A 25,087-nucleotide genomic window follows, 5' to 3' on the forward strand; every position below is an offset into this window, starting at 1 on the left:
TTGTGGAATTTAAGATAACCCGAGTCTTATCTTTAAAACCGCTCCTGCCTTAAAGCTGCTTTACAGTCAAATTTCAAACAACTCCACGGAAACATCTCATTATTCCACACAGTGGTTGTGACTTTCACACTGTTGTGTATCTATAAAAATTCTGTATTCAGTCTGAAAAAAAACAGATTCAATTTAAACACTGAGTGGATTGAATGAACCCCGGTCTGCCATGTCAGCCTCTGTTGTAATGCAGAAAGATGGCAGCAACAGAATTTTGATAATGTTGGCATGGAAACGGCCGATTGAAAATAAGTAGAAATATGAACCCTTCCTGGTGGAAATGTTTGCATGCCAAAAATGCACAATGTGAAACGCACAAATGTGGAGGAAATAAAGATGGTGGCTTTAAAAATGCATGAAATGCAGGTACATGGTGCCCTTCTCCTGCAGATTTTAGGACAGACTGACCCCGTAGGATCATGCAGAACTCAGCTCTGTGTCACCGTCCTTCCACTGTGCCGTTACCAGGACCATATATGACATTTGCTCTTTATTCCCACCTCTCACTGGCAATTTTGACTTGCTCTAAGCAGACTGACCTCTGAGCATTGATTTTTGTTGTCGCTTTCCTAGAGCTCTGTGGCAGAGCCGCGACTTGCTCGAAATATATTCCTCTGTGTTTCGACCGCTCATTGCGATGCATCGATTATGCTGCATTTGCTCGTGCACTTATGATTAGACCTTGTTTTGATCACAGTCACGCAAACATGCACAACATGCAGGCTGATAAATGTTTCAAACTTAGTGGTAGGCCTAAATTCCAAGTGCATGTGAACGATTTGTGTTCTTCATGTTCAATGTTCTGAGAAATTTAGCCGAGAACAACAGGTTCAGCGTCAGCCCTGAAAGGGTTCGTTGTGCGCTTTGTTTCTTTGTTGTTGTCTTTTAACTTTGTGTTGTGAACTTTAAAATAGCTTCTTGACGTAAAGCTTCTGCTGCAGAGGGACATGTGAAATTGGGAAAGCGAGGTTCTGAGCTTGTGATGTTGTTCCTTTGTGCTGTGCAAAGATCATTACCTCAATGTAACACTACAGTGAGGACGACACAAAGAGGCGAGGACTTAAAGAGCCATTTTACCTTAAAACATCGGCACATATTTCACATTAGCCATAAATGTCTGGCCCAAAGACGTTTTCTTTGCAGGCTTTCAGTAATCTCTTTGAACAATAGATCTAAATTCAGAGCTGTTTTAATAAAAAATAAAAAAAGATAGAAAAGTAAACCTTCATTCATAATGGTTTTAATTTAAATACACTTCACACTCTAACTATTTCAGACTCTAACCAATGCTCATGAGCTTGACCAAGCCGCTCTCTGGAGCTGTGTTTTGTCCCTTAACTCACTTGCCTCATAAACAGCCTTTTTTTTTTTTTTTAGAGAACCTGAAATCACACTAATATGTGACACAGCAGGGACTTGATGGCACTGTTAAAGCAGAATATCATTGCTTAAGGCAAGGTGACAGGGATAATAATCTGCCATCCTTTATGTTTAATATTTAAATCCCACAGGTAAGGAGAGAAAGATGGCGGCGTCCTTGTTTCATGCGCCCTCTCTACTCTATCAACTCATTCCAGGGTGATCGATCAAACAGCAAAGCGCAATCTGCGCTTGCAATTCATTTTTTTCCACTGCAAATGTGATTGATTACTGTTAAATGGATATGGAAATCAAAAATGTGCAAAGGTTACAGTACACAAACACAATCAGGGCTCTTTCTGATATTATCCAGTTCTACAGTTTACTGTGGTGCACAGATTTTGTCCTATTAGCGAAATCCAAGTGGTGTTTGTGTGGCTGTTAAGACTTTCTTAAACACAGACTCATTTCCCTCCGTTTGGAACAATTACTCATTTTGTACATGTTTTCTTCCTCCAACCCTGATGGGAATACATTCTTTGTGGGTCAGAATGGGGAACTGCAGGATAGTATATTGCATTTGTGTTAAATGAGCATACGCTACATACAGCGCGCCGGCATTTATCCCAGAGCTCGGGCTGTATGCAGTTAAGAGAGCAGGAAAGGTCACATAACTCAGGGGCAGAATAAGTGCTGTGACATGTAAATGTTGATTAATCCCTGCAAGTCTGAGGAAAATGTATGAAATAATAATATTTTAATTTTTATCACCTTAAACATTTAAGTTTCCAGGCAATTACAACATGGCATTTGGCCTCTGAATCAATAATTAATTTATGAATGTTTTTCTGTGACATTTAAATTATGTCTGTCTACATTCATTATTCTCACTTTTCTCGGCCTGTTTTCATATTTGACATTCTGGGCTGTGGGTTCTCAAATGTTGGCTGTTTGGGTACATTTTTATATTTGCACTGCTTCTTTTAGTCTGACAATATTGCGGAAAAAAATATTATTTGACATATTAATAACAAAAAAAAAAAGGGAATTTCACATTTTCAGACATTCACACTACAAACAAACCACAACCTAAGTCTAAATATGTGAAGCTCTGAATGCCGCAGCTTGTTTTATTTACACTCCAGTGATATTGTGTAGACTGCTTACTGCAGCATCACTCACAGGATTTTGTTTAGTGAACATAGAGTCAGCGCCCGAGTTCATAATTCAGCCAGCAAGATCTTGTGCAACAATCTAATTATATCTATATTCAAGAGGGATCCGAGTATTTCTCAGCGGGCTCCATGCAGCTGACTGTGTGTGCATAACTGTGGGCTTGATTAACAAGTTGTTGAGTCAGCACATACTGTAGTAAAGTGCTTCCAGCCCACAGACTTTCCACAAGGTGCTAAGAAGTACCAGAAATTACTGCTGATTAATTATCGTTGACTCTCGTTTGATTTACTTTTAGTTAATTCCTTTAAAGTTAATTGTTACCAACACTTTTAGAAAATTGTGATCTAATTAGTTTGTCTAAAGGTCCAGTGTGTGGCATTTAGGGGGATTTATTGGCAGAATGGAGTATAAGACTCATAAATATGTTTTCCGTAGTGTATAGTCATCTGAAAATAAGAGCTGTTTTTGTTTAGAATCATCACTTTATATCTACAGAGGGAGCAGGTCTTCTTCTACAGGGTCTGCCATGTTTTTATAGTAGCCCAGAACACTCGAGCCAAACACTGGCTCTCCAGAGGCCCTTTCAGGCTTTTTGCATTTTTCACAGCCACCAAGGTGAGACATATTCAGTTAGCTGGATGCCACTAGGTCATTCACATTGGACCTTAACATATTTTCTGGCTTTATATGCACCCAGTGACATATATGTAAACCTTAGCAGTCAATAAAGATGATCAGCTTCCTGGGAATTTCTTGGTGATGCTGGAATAACGGACACACTGTAGTTTGAATCAGAGTCCATAAAGCTCAATTTCAGTTATGTTTGAACTCTGCAGACCAAACAAGTCCTTCTATAATCACTACATTTAACTGGAGGACAATAAAGTCTCCTGATTCCACTTCTCGTCTGGTGATGATGAGATTTTCACAGACAGAGACAATGCAGAGTGCCTGATGCAGCCACAGTATATGCTGTGGTTTCCAAATCCACTACACTGGTTGTAAATTAATTTTTAATGTTGCAATTTCACCCAATTTAGACAAAGGAAACATATGTAAAAGAAATTCTTCATCGACCACAAGATGAATAAGTGCAAAACAAAATACCAGCCGTGGACTTTGTACTGTGCAGGAAGATATGGAATGATGAGAATAGTTTGCAGAGCTATATATAGATAAATGCTTGCTTTTCTCTGTTGTACATTCTCATAAAAAGCACTGAAGGTCAATATTTCTATATCTAATGAAGATACCTAAAGCTGCAGGAAATATGGCCGATGCTACAAGCAAAAGGGCAGCTCGTTAATCTGGTCGCAGCGGGGAAGCACACCAAATTTGAGAGCTCAAATGTCTTTCACCAGGATAAGCATAGGAGATAGAATATGTCAAATCTTAAGGTCAGGCAGGTGCTTCATACTGATGCATTTTGATAAGAACAGTCAACTTAAAATTGATCCTGAAATTACTTGAAACTGACTACTGGCAAGACTATTATTTGCAGAGCTTCTGCAGGGCAAACGCTCACATAGCACCGCATGAGTGTGGAGCATAAACCACAGAGGAAAGTACCTTAAAAAATGAGCCGCGTGGCAAATCCTGCTGTGAACAAACAATCAAGAACTGTGAGGTGTAACAGAAGCCAGTGACCTTTATGAAAACATCTGTCATCTAGCTCTGTGTTTCTCAACCAGTGGCGCTTAAAAATGGGTCAAGGTTTTGGACATGTGTCAATTAAAACATGTGCTTCATTTTTATTGGACTAAAATGACAGGGAAAACATTTTGAACCGAACTCTGCTCGAACCCAGATTGTTTCTGTTATCAGTGGAAAAACATTATGTACTTCTGAACTTGTATTCTCATGTATTCTGTCTGTGCTAAGGTTACTATGAATCCAGCTCCCTTACACTGACTGTTTCCTACTTCATGAAACAAAAGGCTGTTCATACTGTCTCTCTGAATAACTACACTGACTTTCAAAGGGGCACTGGTACATTTCCTCAACAGACGGTGGTAGCAGTCCAGTAACAGGCTTATGAATGGACAGTCTCCAGGCTGGATCCCCGGCCAGCTGGAGGAATCTGGGCCGGGAAAGTAAATGGCCAACACTCTCCTCTCCCTCGGCAACTCCCTCTGATTTGCCCTGGAGCAAGGCACTTAACCCCTTACTTACGCTGCTGCACAACAAGCACCAGTACAAGACTGATTGCAGTGCAGCTCCCTGGTGTGTGAATGGAGCTGTACAGTGAATGAGGATGTAGGTCACTGCAAAAAAAAACTTCATACAGAAGCTGTCAAATGTTCCCCGAGCAAATAAACAGTAAATATAATAGAAATACAACAACACTAATCACTCTCTCTCTGTGCTTGTTGTTTATTTAATTCATTTATTTGTGTGCGTGACCGTGTGTGCACAGGGATGTGGATTTGAGGAGGAAACAATACAAAACTTAATGCAGTTTTTGGTCAGAAAGCAGCATTTAAACTATTAGTTCCACATTTGGGGGGATTCATTTCTTAGTGTACTTGCAGAGACTAAATGAGAAGATCAACACTCATCAAGAAAGCAAAGAAAACTATTTCCTAAAATGTGGAAGTAGAGTATTCCTTTAATCCAGAGCAACATTAAAAACTGGTATCCTGCACTATGCTAGTTTCTGAATGGCTGCCTTTGTGATAATCTTCATCTAATTATCAGCCCAAGCAGTTGAGATAGCTCACGCATGACGAAGTATTACAGTAATGTGTATTTATTTGCTAGGTAATGCATGAAATAGCCATCCATTCACTGAATGAACGGCTTTAATGGCTTTTAGGTGTTAGTTTTTTTTATTACAAGTGTAACCTAATCCAGATCTGCCATGGTCCAATTATATTTATTAGACAATCCAGTCACTTTTGTTTTTAATGTTTGCATTTTCTTCACCCCACAGGTACCATGTAAAATCATTTTCATTCACGGAGTGAGCTTCACTTGTTTACACAAGATAATGACTCTGCTTGGCTAATGAATATTTAGTTAAGCCTAATTAAATAATCAATCAGGCAGGCTGTATCCCCGCCCTGCTCTGCCCCGGCGGGCCATCTCCTCCGCAGGCAGGCACGCCTTCAGCCCTCAGCGCCTGATCACCTGTCCTCAGCAGCGTGTTTCCTCCTGTGTGCGCTTAGATGGCTCAGCTGTCATATTCCCCAGAGAGGCCCACCTCAGCTCTGAATGAGAAACTCCAAATATGATGTTACAAGTCACCATCCCAGGGCGGACCGCCTCCTCAACTTAATGGTGAGCATGCATCCACCGATGTAACCTTACAGTGTGATTGTCAGACAGACGCGGCTGTAGCGTTCTGCATACGGCGGCAGATGGGCCATGTGTGCGCCCTCCTAGTCAGATTACCCATCCGTAGTAAATCCCGGGCCTAGCGTCTGCAGAATGGGGGCAGAGAGACGCGTCGGTTGACTTTAATGCTAAGCTGTTGTTTAATGCAAACCCTTTGGCTGCAGGCCTGCTTCAGCTTGAAACGTGTGAGAAGCGGTGCACTGGCCAGTCTGTCAATTTCAGCCACACTCCAGCAGACAGCAGAGCAGGTGGACTCTCTTAGACTATAAACTTACCTGCTCAGCCCACTCGGATCATACAGTCTGCTAGTTTTCACTGACACAGTATTGTACAGTAACACAAGAGCAAAATAAAAAAAACAAAACAAAACGCATGAAATCACCACAACCTCACCACTGAGTCACTGTACAGACGGATGATGTGGTGGATATAAGAGGCTGCCTCCTCCTGTACTGCCAAAGGTCATCAATCCAAACGCTGTGTATTCATATTACACAATCTATGATGCTAATAGGGCGCAACAGTGAGACATGACCTATTTGTCTTCTTTATTTCTACACTGAGTGTACTAATGCGATTTGAAAATGAAAATCAGGTGAAACCAGAAAGCCCGCAGAGCAAATATCTCCAGTGTTTTATGTCTGTGCTTTTTCTTGACAGCTATGTTGATGATTGCAAATGTAATCTTGTAATCTACGGACTGTAGGTGTGGAAAAAAAAGTACTGATTGAAATCAAAACATGCACGGTTCAATCACAGGACGCACGGTTTTTATTCAAGTAAGTGTGGCAGTTATGAAAATAGTTCACAAAAGCCAAGTAAGTAGCAAGTACTTTTATAAAATATATTTTGGATCCACACGTGGAGCTGGATCAGCACCAAAAACCCAATCACTTGTTCCTTGGTTGATGGCCAAGCCTTCCACCAAATACGATTAAAATGTGATAGCAGGTTGTGCAGATATGCTAAATAACAAACATACAGGACTGGAAGCTTAACATTTGGCACAGATAATCACCAGAGACTTCAAGGCTCCGAGATAATACACTTATTTTATTTTTATTCCACGATATAAGCCAATAACTGTGACATATGGTAGCCCTTGGATTGATTGTGTACTTTTGTGTGTGGTGGTGGGTCTAAACATTATGAACAGTCCAACCGTTTAAAAATAATTTTTAAACCATTAGAAGCTGCAAAATATGTGCAGAGGTCGATTTTGAAAACAGTTTTAATCATTATGTAGCTTCATTCGCTCTTACTGATTCTCCCTTATATGTATAAAATCACAGATTTAGCAGGTGTAGGCCTCATGTTGCTCTTCTGTGTTGCCCCATTTGTGTAGCGCTTCAGCTCATATGAGAGTGAAAGGAAAAAAACAATCTGTACAAAAGCGGGACTGATTATTTTTCGAATAAGTGCACTAGAGCATTCCAGGAGAAGGGGTAGGGGGTTTGGTGAAGGTGTGTCTGCCTGATTGAAGTGAGCTGAACAATGTTAACTCCAGCTATCACACCTGTTAACACCAAGGTGAAAAAAATCCTGGAACAAAACTTTTAATTCGTACATTGACCTAACCGCCACAGTGAGAAAATCATAAAGCAATTTTCTGGTCTGCAGATGTAGCACATACTAACCTGCCACTGGGTAATGATTATGTGACCATGCTGCCTCATAGACCTGCAGTATTAACTTCATGGAGGACTCTTAAGGCTCTGTGTGGCTGAAGGAGTATGGACTGCAATTCCCTTCAGCGCTGCACAAGTGGTACACATAAACAGAGATGCACATTTTTGCCTTGTTGAGGTTCTCCTCCAGAGCACAGAATAAACAGCTAACACTGGTCTACGGGGGGCTAGTGACTGATGAAGGTATGGCCTCGAACAAAAATTAGCAATTCAGAGGGGTGAAGTCATGCTGGCGACTGTGCTGCTGCTGACTCTGGCCTAATTTAACCCATGGTTATACCTCCTTTGAGGTATGACGGTGTTGGGAACATCCTGCGCTTTCAGTTCTTTGAAATGTTACTTGGGGTTGTAGGGAACAAAGAAAGAACCAGTAATCTAGTTATATTGGTGTAGCCAGATGTTAGCTGCAACCTTCCGTGCTCTCATACTCAGTGTGAGATATAATTCAAAGTGATATAATTTTCTTAGTAAATCAGTGTTGACAAAACGGCCCTGCAATTTGAGCTCAAATTATTTTTGCCATTGGCATTAATTACTGCATTTCGAGTAAGGAAATTGATGAGGGGGTCTGTTTTCAGGGTTTCGGGGCCCGGATGCTCATCAGTGTTATAACTGATTAGTGGTGATCCAGATAGCTACCCAGGGAGCACAAGTCATCAGTCCAGCAGCATCTGTGGCCAGCTGCCTGCTGATGCTTCGCTTATCAGTCCTCCAGTAGCTCTGCGGTGACATGAATGGCTCAGTGCTGTTTCAGTGGCGTCCTGCTGGTGATAGAGCGTCGCAAAGTAAACAGTTTTATAGGTTTGACGCTTAGCTGCAGGATATCAGAGCGATTGTGTTTCACGTGGTCCAGTAATGATAATGTTTCTGGTCCGTCAACACAAATCTTGGAGCTGAAGTGCTTTTGATTTGTAAATGTATTCAGAAACACTTCTGCATTCCAGCACACTTAATGATGATGGCAGTTGACCTCTTTCTGCTCTAACCCACTCTGAAATGGGGCATCATCTACCAAATCCATCACTACAGAGTCGTCAGAAATAGACTGTTTAACAGTGAGTGGACAGAGAAATGAGTTCTGTGCCAGTCGATTTGAAGCCTGCGTGTTTACTTTGCGGTGACACTTTTTCAGGTGGAAAAACTTTCCAAAGAATTGTTTTATTTTTCACAGAGAGAGGATTGAGCTTTTTTAGAACGAGTTAGCATGCTGGTGACAAATGAAGCTCCAGCTCTGCCAAATTATTGGTGAGATTAAAAAAAAAAAAGAGACCAGGGAGAAGAACGCGGAGAGATGATTTGCTTTTGCCTTCTGATTTAATCAATTCAGCAGCTTCATTGAGGTGAAGTGATTTGTAAAGGGCTCTTTCTTTGTTGATGTTCCTGAGGAATATTTAATGACAGAAAAACAGCAGATTTCATCAATGTGGAAGGCTTACAACTCAAATTGATATTTTTAGTCCACTTTATTTAACATGCTGTGCAAATAGAATCTTCTGAGAAGTCATCCCCAGCCCCCGAGCAGGCAGACGACAGTACAGTGCTCTCAAAATACAGCACAACAGCAAACACCAACAGCATTCAGTCATGGCAGCTGTCAGGGTGTGAGAAGTTCTGAATCAAGAAATCATAATGAGAAATTACCATACACAAGGAGGCTTGCACTGTTTATCTGAACAATGTTTGTTTCAACTTACACCTGTGCGTCCTCATTCCTGCACAAGTGTCATTGTAACTAGCAGTTGCGCCTCGTTCGCTAGCCAGCATCTTCATCACCGTCTGTGCATCGTGCTGACGGCTTAATGAGCCAAACTTTGCTACTTGAGCAGCAAAAAAGGAAATGTAATTTTTTTTCATTAGATGGCAAGTTGGCAAATGTTCACAGATGCGGCCTAGTTTATGATCCAACTGTATTCTGTGAGCTTCGTAATGTGGATTGGCCTGTCTGGTGCTTATTTTTAATGGAATGTAGCCTACAGGGCTGCAACCAGTGATTAGTCTAAGTCTGGATTAATCTGCTGATCTTTCTCGTGATTCATTGATGAGTTGTTTCATCCATGAAATGTTTAATAGTGAAAAATTGCCCTCACAAACTTGCCAGGATCCAAGTGGATTTGTGACATTTTAATCAATTGTTTGGAAATGCAAAGATATGAAATTTGCTATGAAAGAAGGACAAACATTCACATTTCCTAAAAAATGACATTTAATCCTTTGTCAAAAGTTTAGCAGATGACTTTTCTGTCGATTGCCTAATCGATTAATGGACTCAACATTTCAGTAGTCTTAATCTATTTTTGTCCTATGACGGACGACATGTGACACGTAGGCCTACCGGTTTGATGTGATAATTTGTTGTGTCCTCTCGGTGTCTCTCTCAGTCATCAGTCAAGCGAGGATTTACACAGCTCCCTTGATCCATTGCCCTCTGCACACCTGCGTGTTTGGCATCCTAAAATGTGGCTTGAATGGAGCTATAATGAAAGCAGGCGACAATTAGTTGACCCCCACATACATGACCTTGCTTCTGACCCCATGGCCCTTATTACAGTACTTGAACCACTTCTGTGTGTGGACAGCAGTTTAATCCTGACAGATCAATACCTTGAAGGCGTCTTAATATCCCAGAAAACCTTTTTGGTCTGTTTATTTGCGTGGAGGCCAACAGTATAGATTGCTGTATAGTATGAATTAGTATCGAATGTAATTCCAATTAAATGACTTTAAATGACTGCACAATTAAGAAGGATGAATGTGCTTTAGGGTCTAAATTGCATTAGCTGTGCAAACTGTGCAAAGTTGAAACAGCCTCTAAATATCTCACTATGGATTTTACTCAAACAAATTAGCAGCAGTGTATTAGAGGTTTGTGTAAAAAATCATTAGATTCCAATGCATTGACTAAAATGTAAATCACAAGGCTTTGAATGCCTTTTGGTTCCCTGCTGCATATCTGTGGAAAAATGAAATAAAGAAGTGGCAGTTTTTGGTCCTGCGTTTGTTTCCCCTGGCCACAGTGTTTCCTCTAGCATTGATCTACTGCTCATGCTGCTTCTTGATGTTGCCAGTTTGCTGTCACATGGGTGGTGATATAAGATTTTATCCCAGCTGTCTCTCTGCTCCAGCTTTGGATTACAAAGTCCAGTACCTTTCTGCAGTGCCACTCATCACTGGTGATAGGCAGGGGAGGAAGAAGTTCTCAGATCATCTAGTAGAAGCAGACATATCTTTGTCTAAAAATTTTCAATATGCAAGTACAGTATTTGAGTAAATGTACTTAGTTACATTCCACCACTGGTGTTAGTCAACTGATGTCAGTCGACATTACTGCAACTACAGTTCTACCCACAGCTGGAGATAAACCCAACAGCAGCAACTCTTAGAAGGCTACACCTGTACTCTTAGAGTCTGGAGTCACAGTACGTAACTAACCCTCTGGCTCTCATTGTTTTGGGACATATTAGAATCTGGAGTTCATTTTTTTGATAGCTTTAGATTTGTTTGATTAGGGTTTTTTTTTTTATCTGGAGTGTTTAGGTTTACTTCAGGTGCTGCTTTAGCGTCCTCTGTGGATGTTATCCCTATATAATGCTTACTAGCAATTTTTTTATGATGTTATAATCACATTTACTTTTAGCTATGATCTTGTTACATACTTTAGCTTGTCAGTTTCATGTTGTTAGTCTGCGAGTCATCGTTGTTGACTAGGACATTAAGTTAAATCATTAAATCTTACATTCTGCACACCTGCCAGTGTGCCTTGGGGAGACTGGATGGATTGCTACGATCCAAGAGGTCACGTATGTTGACCCCATGTCTGCATGCCAATCTGAAGAGAGAAGGGTCCTCATATGTGAGAGCAGTTGGACCCTTCTCCTACAATCTGCAAGACGAGGCGAGCACTTCCGCTTGTGAGCTTATCTGCTGGGCATGCTGCTCTGCCGGCATGCTAGCTGTTATCACAGTTACCTAGTAGATCACACTGACAGTCGGTTTGATTAGGTTTATTGAGTTGTTATTTAAAATGTTACGATGGACCTGTTTCACAAGGAAATTGTTCTGGAAAAATGCTGCTTTTTATTGCAGTCTCATTGAGCTGTTTTCTCTTCATCACCTGACATTTCTGCAGACATGTGAACATGCACAGCTGCTGGAAGTCTTTTGCTGGCCGACAGACTCACAAAAAAAAAAAAAAAAAAAAAAAAGAATCTGGGGAAAAGGTTTGTCAAAGGTGGAACCTTACAGAAATTCTATGTAACCTGGATGGAAGGGATCATTTTTGGGGTTTAATCAGGTTAAATTTAAGCTACATTTATATAAATATTCATGAAGTTTATGAAGTCACTTTGAGGAGGTTGACTTTTTTTCATTGATTACATTTGAATCACATTTTCTCAGAGCTGAATAGGTGAATGAATAAAGAAACACAGCAGGTCGATTAACAAGCTTTGATGTAGGCCTACTGATGAGTCTTAATTTATCATGCACAGTTGTTCTATGTGCTTTATTTGCTGATTAACTTCTACAGTACAGACAGACTAGCTAGCAAGGCTACTGAAAACCCAAAGATGTGCCTGCTGACCCCTTCGGTGGTCTCCGTCGTTAATGTGGCCCTCGCCTTGCAGATCGTAGCTGTCCGTCATGAGTCTCCTCTGTCCCTTTGGGGTTGGGCAGGTGGTGCACAATGAGCTTTTGGAGATTTTCCACTGAAAACAGCTGCCTGCTGACTCCCAAAACATTAAAGTTAAAGGCCATAAAAGCCTATGTTAAGTGCCGAAGGGATAATTCTTTGTATAGATTAATCACTATGAGGGACATTAGACATAGTCATTTAATTCATTGTTAATACAGAAGTATTAATAAAAGCAGCTTTAAATAAAAGATGAAACTGAAAATAGATAAACTACTAGTGCTGTTTATTGTGCTAATAATCAATAAAAACTACATACACAAACCAGTTACACATTTTGTCCTCTTTTTGTCCTCTTTATTTTATTTTTTCTTCAGATATCAGGTGACAGTGTTCCGATTTGTTCGGGGAAACACAATAGTCAACTTCATCTCATGTAAATGAGATCTTCTGGGTGCACGCACAGCCGTCCTGACAATACTTGCAATCATATTCACTCTATCACTCCAGCCTCTATTGATATTGGTGTTCCATATTCAACGTTTTATTACTTATCACCATGCACTTATTCATATCAGCCCTCGTGAGCTGATCAAGAAGCAGAGTTTCTCTCTTGCAGGGAGGCATCTCTACTTTGTTGTTTTATCTCGTGCACACGTATGAAAAGGGCCTGAGGGAAAAAAGACAATGCTGTCTGCTTTAACTCATCTCACCGCTAGACACTGAGGCACCGGCAAGGGAAAGAGAATATTTTATCCGACATTGTCACTCTCTGTAGAAACCTCAGGCAGGCCGGGGCTGCTGTGACACACTTGGTGGTCAGCAGCACTGCATATGATTATGACAGCTCTGCTAGACTCGCTCAAGTCAATGTGTTACAATGAAACAAAGTGTTCATGATAGCCGTGTGGTCTCCGGGTCCCTTGTCTTGTTTTTGAGCCGTAAGAATAAGATAATATCAGAGAGACGTGATGGTTTTGTAGATTGTCTTTGTTTTGCAAATCATTAATCACAATCCTTGTTTTTTTCAGGTTGCTACTATTCATGTGGACCTCTCGGAGCAGATACAATGCATTTGCCTCATCCGTTCTCCAGATGACACAAGTTGCATTTAAAAGTTCCAGATTGACTTGAATGAATTAGTTAAGAGAGTGGGAACATGGAGGCTTCGTCGTTTCACTTGATTGCCATCTTTGTGGCTGTCCACACGATCCACTGCCAAACAGTTTGCAACAGACAAGCTTCACTTGAATGGCACCTTAAACAGCACACAATCCAAATGAACTGGACTCTCATAGGAAATATCTGTAGCAGCGTTTCTGAGTGTTGGGATTTTCATGGGGGAGAGGAGTCAACTGCGCACCCTTTCAACTTCCCACAGATATGCCCACTTCAGCTGCAACATGGAGACAAACTGCTGATGTCTGCTGATGAAACGCTGAAGTCTTATGGCATCAGACTCCTCAATGTGTCAGAAGACAACTTTGAAAGCTGTTCCACAAATGGACAGCTGGAAGATCAGTTTCTCTTCCCACACAATATAAACGAAAGTGAGCAAGTCGAGGCCAAGTGGCTCGTCCCGGGTCATCATTACTTCATCGCTCTGCGTGAGGGAGACGTGCACCTGTGCAAGCTCGGCTTAAGGCTCAACGTGTCTGTTAAAGTGCAGCTTTGTCAGGCTTCTCCTCTGCTGCGACTTTGTTCGGGGAGCGGTATTTGTCAAACAGGACTCTTGGATGGAGCATACCACTGTCGATGCCACCACCACTACTCTGGGAGGTTCTGTGAAAAGTCTGATGCTTGTTTGGATAACCCTTGTGAAAACAAAGGAGTTTGTTTGAGCAATGGATCCACAGATCCAAACCACAGAACATATAAATGTCTGTGTCCTCCACATTTTACAGGTAAGGGCAAAACCCGCTGATCCCATTTGTAGAGCTCTCTCCTTAATCAGAGCTGGATCAAAAACACCTGAAAATGTAGCACACTTTACGATATTTGCCTCTGTTCTGCAATGAAATTGTCTTAAATCCGATATTATTATTTGATGCCATGAGTTATGTCTGCATGAAAGAGCTTCATCTCCCCGGAGGAACCCATCATGTTTGTATGTTTTGTATAATCTGACTGATGCATTTGACAGAATTTTACTCTCAGATTAGTCAAGAGTAACTGAAAGAATATAAAAGTAACTTGATATTTAATGCAAGCTGCCTCCTCAATTATACATTTATTGGAGACATCAAGTTAATGTTATTCAGCATAGACCCCGGCACTCACATGTAATGCAAACAGAATTAATATTAAACCAGCTTGCATTCCAAATGACTTCTTTCTTAATCTCTTTACAGCCAGTGTGTACTCTCCTCAGCCGTGTTAGTACTCATCTCATTTTCATTTTTTCAATTAGAAATTCAAATAAATAGCATCAACTATGGTGCATGCACACAAACTTCATAATCCAGGAATATCCTCTCTGTCTCATGCGTTTCTGTGCTCATCCGAATTGCCACTTGTTTCAGGGGTTAACTGCTCGGAAGTCATCGGAAGAGAAAACTGTGAGAGAATTTGTGAAAATGGGACGTGCGTTCAAGTGTTGCCTTCCTCCTTCAGATGCACGTGTGACACAGGATTCTCTGGTAAGCAGCTCTTCTTCAGCTGGTTGGTGCTATAATATAGATGAATTGTCTTGTCACCACAGGATGACAATGAAAACATCATCCTCGAATGTCATTCTACACTTCCCGTCCCTGACAGGCGAATTACAGATAACCAATCACTTCATCAGGATGCTGTTTACTTAAGGCAGTGGGAAGGATTTTGCTGCATCCCTGTTCCTTATGCACAATCATGTCATTTGCCTCCAAGGGGCAACTATCTTTGGAAAGGTCAAAGCTGAAAACTACAAAAGCCATATATCTTTTAAAGATCAGCATTTCCTTGTGGGCTTTAAACCTGATACCACTTGATATTATATTTGTCATCATAATATATGAAGCAGCCACTTCAAGTCAAATGCCTCATGTTACGACCGGTGACATGCGGTTGTAAAAAGCCAGGGCTAAACTGCTGGCTAACTGAGCGTGTCGCAGTTGATAAAACAAAGGTTTACAGCGATCAATTAAAGAGGGATTTACTGCACATTGTTTCTGCTGAGCATGTTGAATCAGAACTTTGATGCTGGTCAACTTCTGGGAGCCTTCCTGCAGACTACTGCTAGGACCATGTTTGTGGCGACTAAACCAGGAATTTTTAACAGGACGTTGAGATATTTCCCCGCCCTAACACGATCTTTTCCTAACCCTAAGCAAGTGGTTTTTGTGCTTCAACCTTACCAGACCTTAACCACAGCCTTGTTGTGACATAGAATTGAAAATTAAACTGTAAAGAAATGTAAAGTTTGAACATGAAGAACATAAGTTTCAACATGTAATGCCAGTGTTCATTCTGGTGATTGGGTTGAAAAAGGAATCGTATGTCTAAGAACATAACAGCATTCATATTTTTTTGTGTGTGTTTAATTATTTAATGTACCCTGGTCTAAGCAGATAGAGCAGAACTAAAAATGTGATTTATGCCAGTGTTCAAAGTTACAGCTCTCTGCTTTCTAATTTCTACGACGTTCTGTCTCACTCTGTGTTTTATGCTCATGGTTTTGGTGGTCTGTTCAGCTCATAATACCCACTTCAGCCAAGTCAGTGCTTAAGTATGCTAATACGTCTCCCCATGAATCATTTATAAAAGGGAGTCAGACACAATTGTAACATATTTTTCATTGGCAGAGAAATTGTGCTGTGTGATTTAGACAAGTTGCCGGAGGCTTGTGTTCGAGCGTTGGGTGGCACTCTTGATCTAGTGAGCATGTTTATGAGATGTTTCAGCTTCACCTATTATTTAGGTAATGAGTCTCATTTGCTCCAGTAATGTACACTTAGGTTAATGGGTATCACACACAAATGGGTTACAAGACCTGGATACTCCTCCGGATGCCCTGGATATCACTGTCTGCTGTAAAACCAAGCCTGCAGTGAACTTCCTGGAGTAAAAACCGCAGGTGGCTCTTCACATTGATTCATTGTTTTGTTTGCAGCACAATTTGTCCTGGCAGCATTCTTGAAGTGTCATAGCTTCGCCTTCCCAGTCCAGCCCATGCTTTCAGCTTATTATTTTGGAGAAGTGGTTCCAAGGTTACTTCCAGTAGTGTCTGGCATCCGGTTCTGAGCGAGGAGATTAAGTCTATACAGTAAAAGAAGAAGAAAGCACAAGTACAGGGAGGGAAGGGGAGTATCAGATGTTTTAGAGATCAACTCTGAACTTACTTAACATTTAAAAGAGAAGATTACAGGATAGATCGTTACTGCTTTGCTTTCATATTCCTGTATGCAGTGAATGCCAAATGTAAGCTGACCTGAATGCTGGATGTCTATAATCAGATAAAGGACGTGTATTCAACAAAGAACGTGTTTGTTGATTATCAAGGCGACACTGAATTACTTGATTGTCAAAATAGTCGCGTATGAATTGATTTTTCCCTCGTTTGTGCCTGACATAGTTCTCTCAAATGTCACATGTTTTCTTTATGATATCACAGCCCCTCGCCCTTGGATTTCTTCCTCAGTGGCACTAAAACACAATGTACACGAATGTCAAAGAATTTAAATTAGCTTTAGCACTATTTTGTTGATAAAACATGACGCATTTTTGATAAAATGTAAAGGATTTTTGCGACGAGCTGTCAGTAACGACCTGACACAGCTGAGAAACAGAAAAGGACATTTTCTCGTCCAATGAATTACTGATATAACGAGACATTTGGTAAAACCAGAGGAAACAGTGGGCATTGTAAAGATGTCCGCCCTCATCTGACTCTGAATGGATAATTCATATAATTCACATCAGAAACAAATTGGTGAGTTACATTCACCCTTTGCCTTTGCAGATTTTATCTAATTTGCTTTAATTGCTGCTGCTCTCTCAAGTAAGAGCACTCCACTGGGTGCTTTTGCATAGTCATGGTGTCCTGCTGTCGCATCAGCTTCTTGGGAGTTCTGTGGAGCTTGTGCTTCCTCTACCTCCCTGCTGCAGTTGCCTCATTAATCAACTGGAAGTTAGTGGCTGCTCCAGCGCTGGCTGCCCTCATAGGCCAAAGTCTATGCGCACAGAATAATGAGCCAAACTCATGGGACGTTTCAAATGAGATTTTCTTTTGATTTGACTCTCCTCTGCACTACCTCTGGGGTATTTGTTGCAAGGTATTACCATCTTTATGGGACCGTTTCCATTTGGTATAAGGTGTTAATTGTTTTGCAGTCTTCTTGGTAGTAATGTGAAATTTCCAAAGTTTAATTTACACCATGTACAGTCATTACCCTTGCTAAACTATTTAACTCGATACCGACACAATGTTTTTTATTGGTATTACATTGCTGCATTTCATAATCTCTGCATTGATAAGGGTGTCTGAGGTGATGTGGTAGCACAAATGATAGTAAAAAAATATAAATATGTTTTACCGTGCATGACCTAAACTAAAATGATCACATATTAGGATCTTCTCTCTTGAGTGCAGAGCGTGATCCAACCATCATCTCTATCATAAATATACGTGGCAGATGGAAGTCTTCCCAAAAATATAGAAGTTTATATTGGCGCAACTTTTAGTGGACCAGTTATGAAAACTCAATTTCTGGTGGAAAATGAGTTGAGGAAAAAGCAAGCCCTGAAGTTGTACACAGTAAGATTGATGCCCACAGAGGAGGCTATGAGGAGCCTCTGGGACATGAGCACTTGTATCAGCAGGGGGATTAAAGAAAATATGCACAGAAAGAGTCACTGGAAAGATAAATGTGTAGGCACCTTGTGAGGAACACAAAAATGAAAACCCTCACCAGGGAATAACATCAAATTTTATTCACCTTGAACCTCCAGTGAATTCAGTCTAATTTTATCCTTTGCATACAATGTCACTACAGCCTTACCCTGTCTCTGCTTAAGCTGCTGGTGGCGAACGTGTTGTGGTGCTGCAGTATTTAGAAAACTCCTGGCTACAGCTTAGTTCAGAATTTCTTCATCTGGGAACATGCTTACGAACCTTGCTGCAGCACTGAGTTACTTAGTTTACAGTTCAGTGGAAATCCTCCATGAAAATCATTTATGCATCTTTATGACGACTTTCTTTTATTCCTGCATGTGGCACAGAGGCGTCGGCTTATTTTTGTGCACTCACAGGATCGAAATTTCAGACTCTCCAAGTTGGAAGTCATGGTTGGAGTCATTTTTTCATTTCCTATTTTAAATAATCAATATATAAACTGTTGTGTCGTAATAATGATAATAATAGTGGAAAAAGCAATAATAATGGCTGCATTGTTTTTGACCTGTAGTCATTTTAATAAAGCGATTGAATATGCTGCGCTCAGTGCTGCAAGCACAAAGATATTTAATAATGCAGTAAATATTAATAATGAATACAAGCACGTACGTTGGGAAAACGTAGTATGTTGCTATACAGTATTATATAACGTTATATATAATTTGGAGACAAGTTTATTAGCAAGTGGTCAACATGCAGAAAGGTTGCACAAAGTTGTAAAACAGCATAAAAACAATGAAAATTAATGCAAAATCAGTTACAATAGAATGAGCTGAATAAAATATAGATGAAAATAATGGAGCAGTATAGTAAAGAACACACAGTGCAGTAATAAGCTGTCCTATATCCAATAAAGTGAATATAAGTGCATTAGAGAAAATTACTTATCATTGTGTTTGGTGTTTGTCGTCTGTGTGTATACACTCTTGAACATACTGTATACTCCTTATGCTCCATTCATGTATTACTCACGTTCCATTATGATATTGACTTGTAAGACAATGAAGCTGCTTTACTGAGGAAAATACGTCACCAGTTACCAGGACATAGGTAACAGACGCAGGTGGGAACCACATGCTTCTTTACTCCCTTTCAAGTGTGTCCTCAGTGTTTACCGTGCCGTCAAACAGCTGACAGTCTGACCATGGTGCTGACCCAAATGCTCATTTATACTCCACAAGCCCTGACTTCATGGGATGGCAGCTGCAGACCAGACCAGCCCTGCTATGCTGTACAAGCACAAACTTTAATACACACACACACACACAGCATGAAATCCAACGCCCCGAGATGGAGGCAATTCTCCGAAGCAGGAAAAACACAAGAGCACTCACTCAGGTCCCTGTTTAGAGCTGTCTGTGAAAACCATGCATTTTTAGGTGAACCAAACCTAATAGTTTATTTTTAGGTTTGTTAGCTGTTAGCTGTTCACAGCATTCACCATGTTCTTCACTACAAGTTCGGTTTCCCTGAAGTGAATTGGGTGAAAGTGAATGATGTTACTCTATTGGGCAGAACAATTCTGTACACTACCAAGAACTACAGTAAATAATTTAGTCTTTTCCTGAGCTTGATTGAAGCATCATTTCCTTGTGCTGGATCATTTTGGTGGTTTTAATTATTTCCCACTTGGTGCGGTTTATGTCTGAAATGGGCATTTAGGTTCTGCTCTACAGTATAATATCGATCAGAGGCCATTGTTGACAGCGGTGACACTATGTGCAGTTAGTCTTGTCTTTAGTGTAATTATGAGAATATTTGCGTGCACGTGGTTAGTGACAAGACGTGGTCCTGAGTATGCCTTCATCCTGTCTAATTATTGATGAAATACGTCAATCACACATTCCTCCATGGATTAAAAATCACGTCAGTCAAATCTTTTCAGGCATAAATTTGATTAGATTGCTTTGAAGGTATTTCCATACCTGTCCCATGTGACTTTCCAAGCTCACCACATGGGAATTAGTAGTTTTAAGTAGAATGTGTCGATGTTGGCTTGGCAGATGACACAAGTTCACATGTTTTTATACATAATAGTTTCCAGACATAAATTCCTCATCTGACTAAAGGTCGAACAATTTTGTGCTGTTTATTTTGCAGGACCACCTTGTGAGAAGAGGAAGGCCCCCTGTGATCCAAATCCGTGCAGAAATGGGGGTGTATGTGAGGAGAGCCCCAAAGGATTTGTGTGTCATTGCCCAGAAAGATTCGGGGGCCTCTACTGCGACTCCCAAGTTGACTTCAATTGCATGTCATATGCATGTCAGGAGGAGCAGATTTGCACTGCAGGGCAGCATGTGAGGACTTAATTTCCCTCATTTGTTTTATCTCAGTGGGGCATAAACAAGGAATGGCACATGGAAATTAATATAGTTTGTTGAAACAAGATCAAATGGCTTCATTTTGAAGGCTGCAGCAGCAATTAATATTTCCTCCTGAAGATGAGCTATGGGAAAGAGAGTTTGCTTCCTCTGGCTTTTTGATTGAATGACCGGGTGCATCCTTAAGTGCCAGTTTGAAATGGCTCTCATCGAATGATTTTAGTAATTGGATGCCTGCTGCAATTTTCACCTTTCATTGGAAATGCTGTTGTGGTCATACATTTTGCAAAGGTGTTTGTAATGTTCTCGAGGATGCACCGGAGAAAATACAGTAATGGTCTAATTGTCTTTCTCTGACCTTTGTTTTGTTCATTACAGTATGCCAAGTGCACTATACACATTTTCACAACCCACCTAAGAATACCAGAGTAGAGCAGACTAAAAGGGACATTCATCAAAATAATGCGTGATACTGCTGCAGCTTGACATAGATATTTTTCTAGAGGCTTAATATGAAATTCAAATCTCTTTAACTGTGGGTTCCCAGACCATTAGCATTCATTAGCCTGGTATGATTTCTAAAACTCATATTAAAACATATATAAAACCTATTATTTACTTGCCTGCTTAGATTGGATTGCATGTAATTGTAGAGATCAGTAACAATAATATGAGCCAGTCAAGGCACAATTCTATCACTACAGTGAATGGCCTGTTTATTGATAATGCTTCAACAGTTGCGGATCTTGTGCACCATTGTGTAATCTAACCCTGTTTTCCCAAGCTGAAAGATGACCTGGTTTGTTTTGCCCCTGTTTGCAGGCCTCTGAATGTGTCTGTGCAGATGGTAATGTGGTCCCAGCATGCAGGAGGCAGCAGAACCTGTGCAGCCCATCACCATGTCTCAACAATGCCACCTGTGTGTCCAGGGGAAATGATTATGTCTGCAGGTGAAACACATACTGGGATCTAATAGAGGCCACTCTCACAGTCCCCTTTCTAGATGATTGGAATGTCTTGTGAATGTGTCTCCCACAGAGAGTGAATGAAAATAGGTCTCTGTTTTTTTTTTTTTCCCTTCTTCCATCCTTTTAATGTGATTAGGATTTACATTTGACTTAAAAGCTTGAGGGCTAATACATACCTACCTGGCAGAAACTCAAGCCTCATTGTTGGCTGGTGATATTCTATATTTTTCTTGTCAACAAATCCCATGTAAAGACCCAAACCAACAATGAACGGATCCAACTGACTTAAGTCTCGTCTGTGTATCCAAAGCCTGGCGTAGCTTATTTCTCTGTGCCATAGACCTCCATTATTGTTGAAAAAGTATATTAAAAAAAGCACTATTAAAAACATCAGTAAGCCTCAATGTTACACTGGATCATTTCCTAGAACATGGGAAGTGTATTATGGGAACTGCTGTATTTCATATTATTGTGTGATATTATTCTGAGTCAAAAATACAGTTCCCATCACTTTCAGGAAATTATGTGGCTTTTTGAAAAATGACACCATGTACTGTACAGTATTGAGAAATGGCATAAAAAATATGCCATCTTAATCCTTTAAAGAGAGAAAGAAATGACATTGGTCAATTCTTATTTAAATCATATTGATTTAAAAAAAAAAAAAAAAAAAAAAAAAAAGCATTGCCACCATTCTATATAGTAATGACTCGACTCTAAACCAACAGAGGCAGTGAAGGCACCCAGACTTGCCATTTAAACTTAAAGCAGTTTGCCTCTCAAAGTCTCTCGGAAGATACAGACTTCTACTCGATCACAGTCTGCCTTTGATGCTCATTATCACTCTGAAACCTGTTTTTAGCACAGACTAAAACTCCTGTTGGTGCTTCTACAGCTGCTCGTCTTTGTCCAGATAAGTTGTGCTATCGCAGATATATACTCAAATATGGCTGTATGATATATTGTTAAGCAAACACCCATATGAAACACCGTTCTGACAGACAAGATGGTGAGTCACTAGTGGGATTCATATGAATATGTTTTCAGGTTTGTTGAGAAAGGATATTCATGTTGACTGGGCTCTGCTTGTGAGCTCTCCACTCCACCTTACATCCCATGTCTTTTAAATCAAGTTATTATACAGTCCTGCGCCAGATGGCAACACTGATTAGTACTCAACACATTCATTCGGATGTTGGCTCCAAGACTCTATGTTATAAATGTGGAGACACGTGATGGCTGTACACTTAATAATGGACATGCAGTGCTTGCATGCTGATATTTCATTTTTCCCATTATGACAGCTCCTATACTTTAAGAAATTTGAATTAAATCAGAGTGAAAAGTACAGTAAATGAAAATTAGTAGAGAGCTTAATTAAGTGAAGTGTGCATTTGCCATATCGGACAGTACAATCAGTGAACTGTGGAGTGCGAATGGTTGTATTTCTGAATTAAAGTGGAGCTTAATTTGTCCTGATATGCTAACTCCACCCATTTAGCAATCCAGGTCATGAAAATTGGACGAATCATTTGCACACCCAGTCTCACCCACATCACAAGCAGGCCGTGTAGAAATTATAACCCCACCTCTCTTGTAAAAAAAAAAAAGAAAAAAAACATGGCTTATTAGTGCTCAAGGCTCAGGGTGAATTGATTCTGATGACACTGACCTCCTCTTAACAGATGTCTGAGAGGGTTTTCCGGGAAGAATTGTGAAGAAATAATTGACTACTGCAGGCTCCTCAGTATCAACTGCCTAAATGACGGATTGTGCATGAGCATAATTGGCGGATATCAGGTAGGTAGTTCAGTGTTTCAGTCCTAATGAAATGCTGCTATAAGCACACAAAATATGACTCATGCTGAATCTTAATTACAGTATAAACACATTCATAAGCACAGCTGTGATTAATATAATATTTTTTTTTGTTTTAGCAATCATTTTTTAAAACTTTGTATAATTTGTAATAATTTTCAAAGACTAAATAATGCCATCTCTTTAAATGATGCATTAATCCATAAAAGTACAAACATAAGAGTGCCTGGAGATACTTAAGGTGTATTGAATGCGTCTATAGGCTGCTGCATGTTACAGCATAAAAGCTCCTTCCATCTTTGGTCTCTTAAGTTCAGAAAACCTGTCATTAATTGAAATACACAACAGCAAAGAATGACAGACTGGTTGAGGATGTCTATAGACAGCAATAATCTAATTCTAAGCCATTAATCATTGTGAGTATGTGGACACATTGCTCAGACAGACAGGTTCTGGTCTAATTTGCCTCCCTATTGCTCAGTCTCCTCAAACGTCTGTATTTGTTATAACACCTGAGACTGCTCTGTAATGCCCCATAGCTCCTAATTATTCTCCATCAGTCTTGTTCCATTAGACCACTGAGAGTGTTCTTAATCTAAAATCCACTTTTAGATGCTCTGTGTAGGTGGGGGTCAGACATAATCAAAAGTGTTGCTCACTGCAAATGGGCCATTTCTTCTTCTTCTGTTTTTATTTTTTATTCATGTTTTTGATGAGGTTTTCCTTTGAGTGTGAAAAACCATTGGGTGGTTCATTAAAGGTAACTCACTAATTTCACCCCCTTTTGTCATGAAGATGCTCTGTACAGACAGGACAAAGCTAGAGGTCACGTAGAACAGATTTTATCGTTAAGTGTACAGAGGAGACCTTTTGGACAAGAATGTGAATTTTTTTTTTTTTTTGGATCTCCTCTTCAACACATTGGATTTATCATGAAAACATGAGCAAGGTTAAAGTGCTCATTTATAGCTTAAAAGGGTTCACGCAAATAAAAACTAACATTTTCTCACTTGGCTGTATGAGTACCCATTACTCACCTACAGTACAGTGGTGGTACATGCACACAGGTTTGGATTTATGGTACTTTGTTTCTCAATATCTGTCTCAGATGTTTTTGCTTCCATCACAATATTATTTCATTGGTGGTGACCTCAGCATGTTGAAAAATAAGAAACGCTCGCTCTTATGCCATGTATTGATTAACAGTATTCCCATATAATTAAATTCTAATCTGTATTCAGCAGCACACACTTCCATCACACGTACAGATAATTCTTCTGCATTCCTTTGATTAGAAATGAAGTAAAATTACAGCCTGAATGCGTGCACATTGCATTCTCCCATCAGATGTGCAGCCCACACCAACACTACTGCTCTGATTATATTACTGGGGGGAATATATTGTCTATGTTTGAGGATTTTTCAGTTAACCAGCAGATGGTAGCCTTAAGTAAAGCACACAGTCTATAACTTTAACATCTGCTGCTAGTTTTTGCTAGCTCTCTGTTACCATGTGGGATGGAGCTTGATTGAGCATGCTGATTGAGGACGTTTAATTAATCTATTTCCTTTCATTCTTGATAAATGAGTCTGCTCATTTAATTAAAGTTCAACTCAACTAAATTGTTGATTTTTAAAATATTATTAGATGGGGTTTCAATTATTCTTGCAAATGATATGGTAAAAGGTTATTTCTTAATGCTGCAAGTACTATAAGCTCCACTCACCTCCATCGTGTTTTTTTTTTTTAAATTTCACAGGAGAATATCTCAAAACCTGAGCAAATTAAACTAAATCTGTGTGGGTACATTTCAGTCGAGGTAGGTGAGAAAGTAGGGCTTTTTGTAATTTGGGTGACCTGACCCTTTTAT

At 40.1% G+C, this 25,087-nt stretch overlaps 1 protein-coding gene across 1 annotated transcript in view; it reads left to right on the forward strand.

The window, feature by feature from the left end:
* The first annotated feature begins 13,396 nt into the window (after positions 1–13,396).
* The window catches only part of eys (eyes shut homolog), a 141,041-nt gene continuing 129,350 nt past the window's right edge, over positions 13,397–25,087 (forward strand). Inside the window, exons 1-5 of the mRNA XM_076742472.1 lie at positions 13,397–14,141; positions 14,760–14,876; positions 20,210–20,406; positions 21,253–21,380; positions 23,084–23,198. Of these exons, the coding sequence (XP_076598587.1) occupies positions 13,397–14,141; positions 14,760–14,876; positions 20,210–20,406; positions 21,253–21,380; positions 23,084–23,198 (1,302 nt within the window). The remainder of the gene's footprint in view (positions 14,142–14,759; positions 14,877–20,209; positions 20,407–21,252; positions 21,381–23,083; positions 23,199–25,087) is intronic.

This window comes from Chaetodon auriga, chromosome 11, assembly GCF_051107435.1.
Source record: "Chaetodon auriga isolate fChaAug3 chromosome 11, fChaAug3.hap1, whole genome shotgun sequence".
Taxonomy (NCBI): Eukaryota; Metazoa; Chordata; class Actinopteri; order Chaetodontiformes; family Chaetodontidae; genus Chaetodon; species Chaetodon auriga.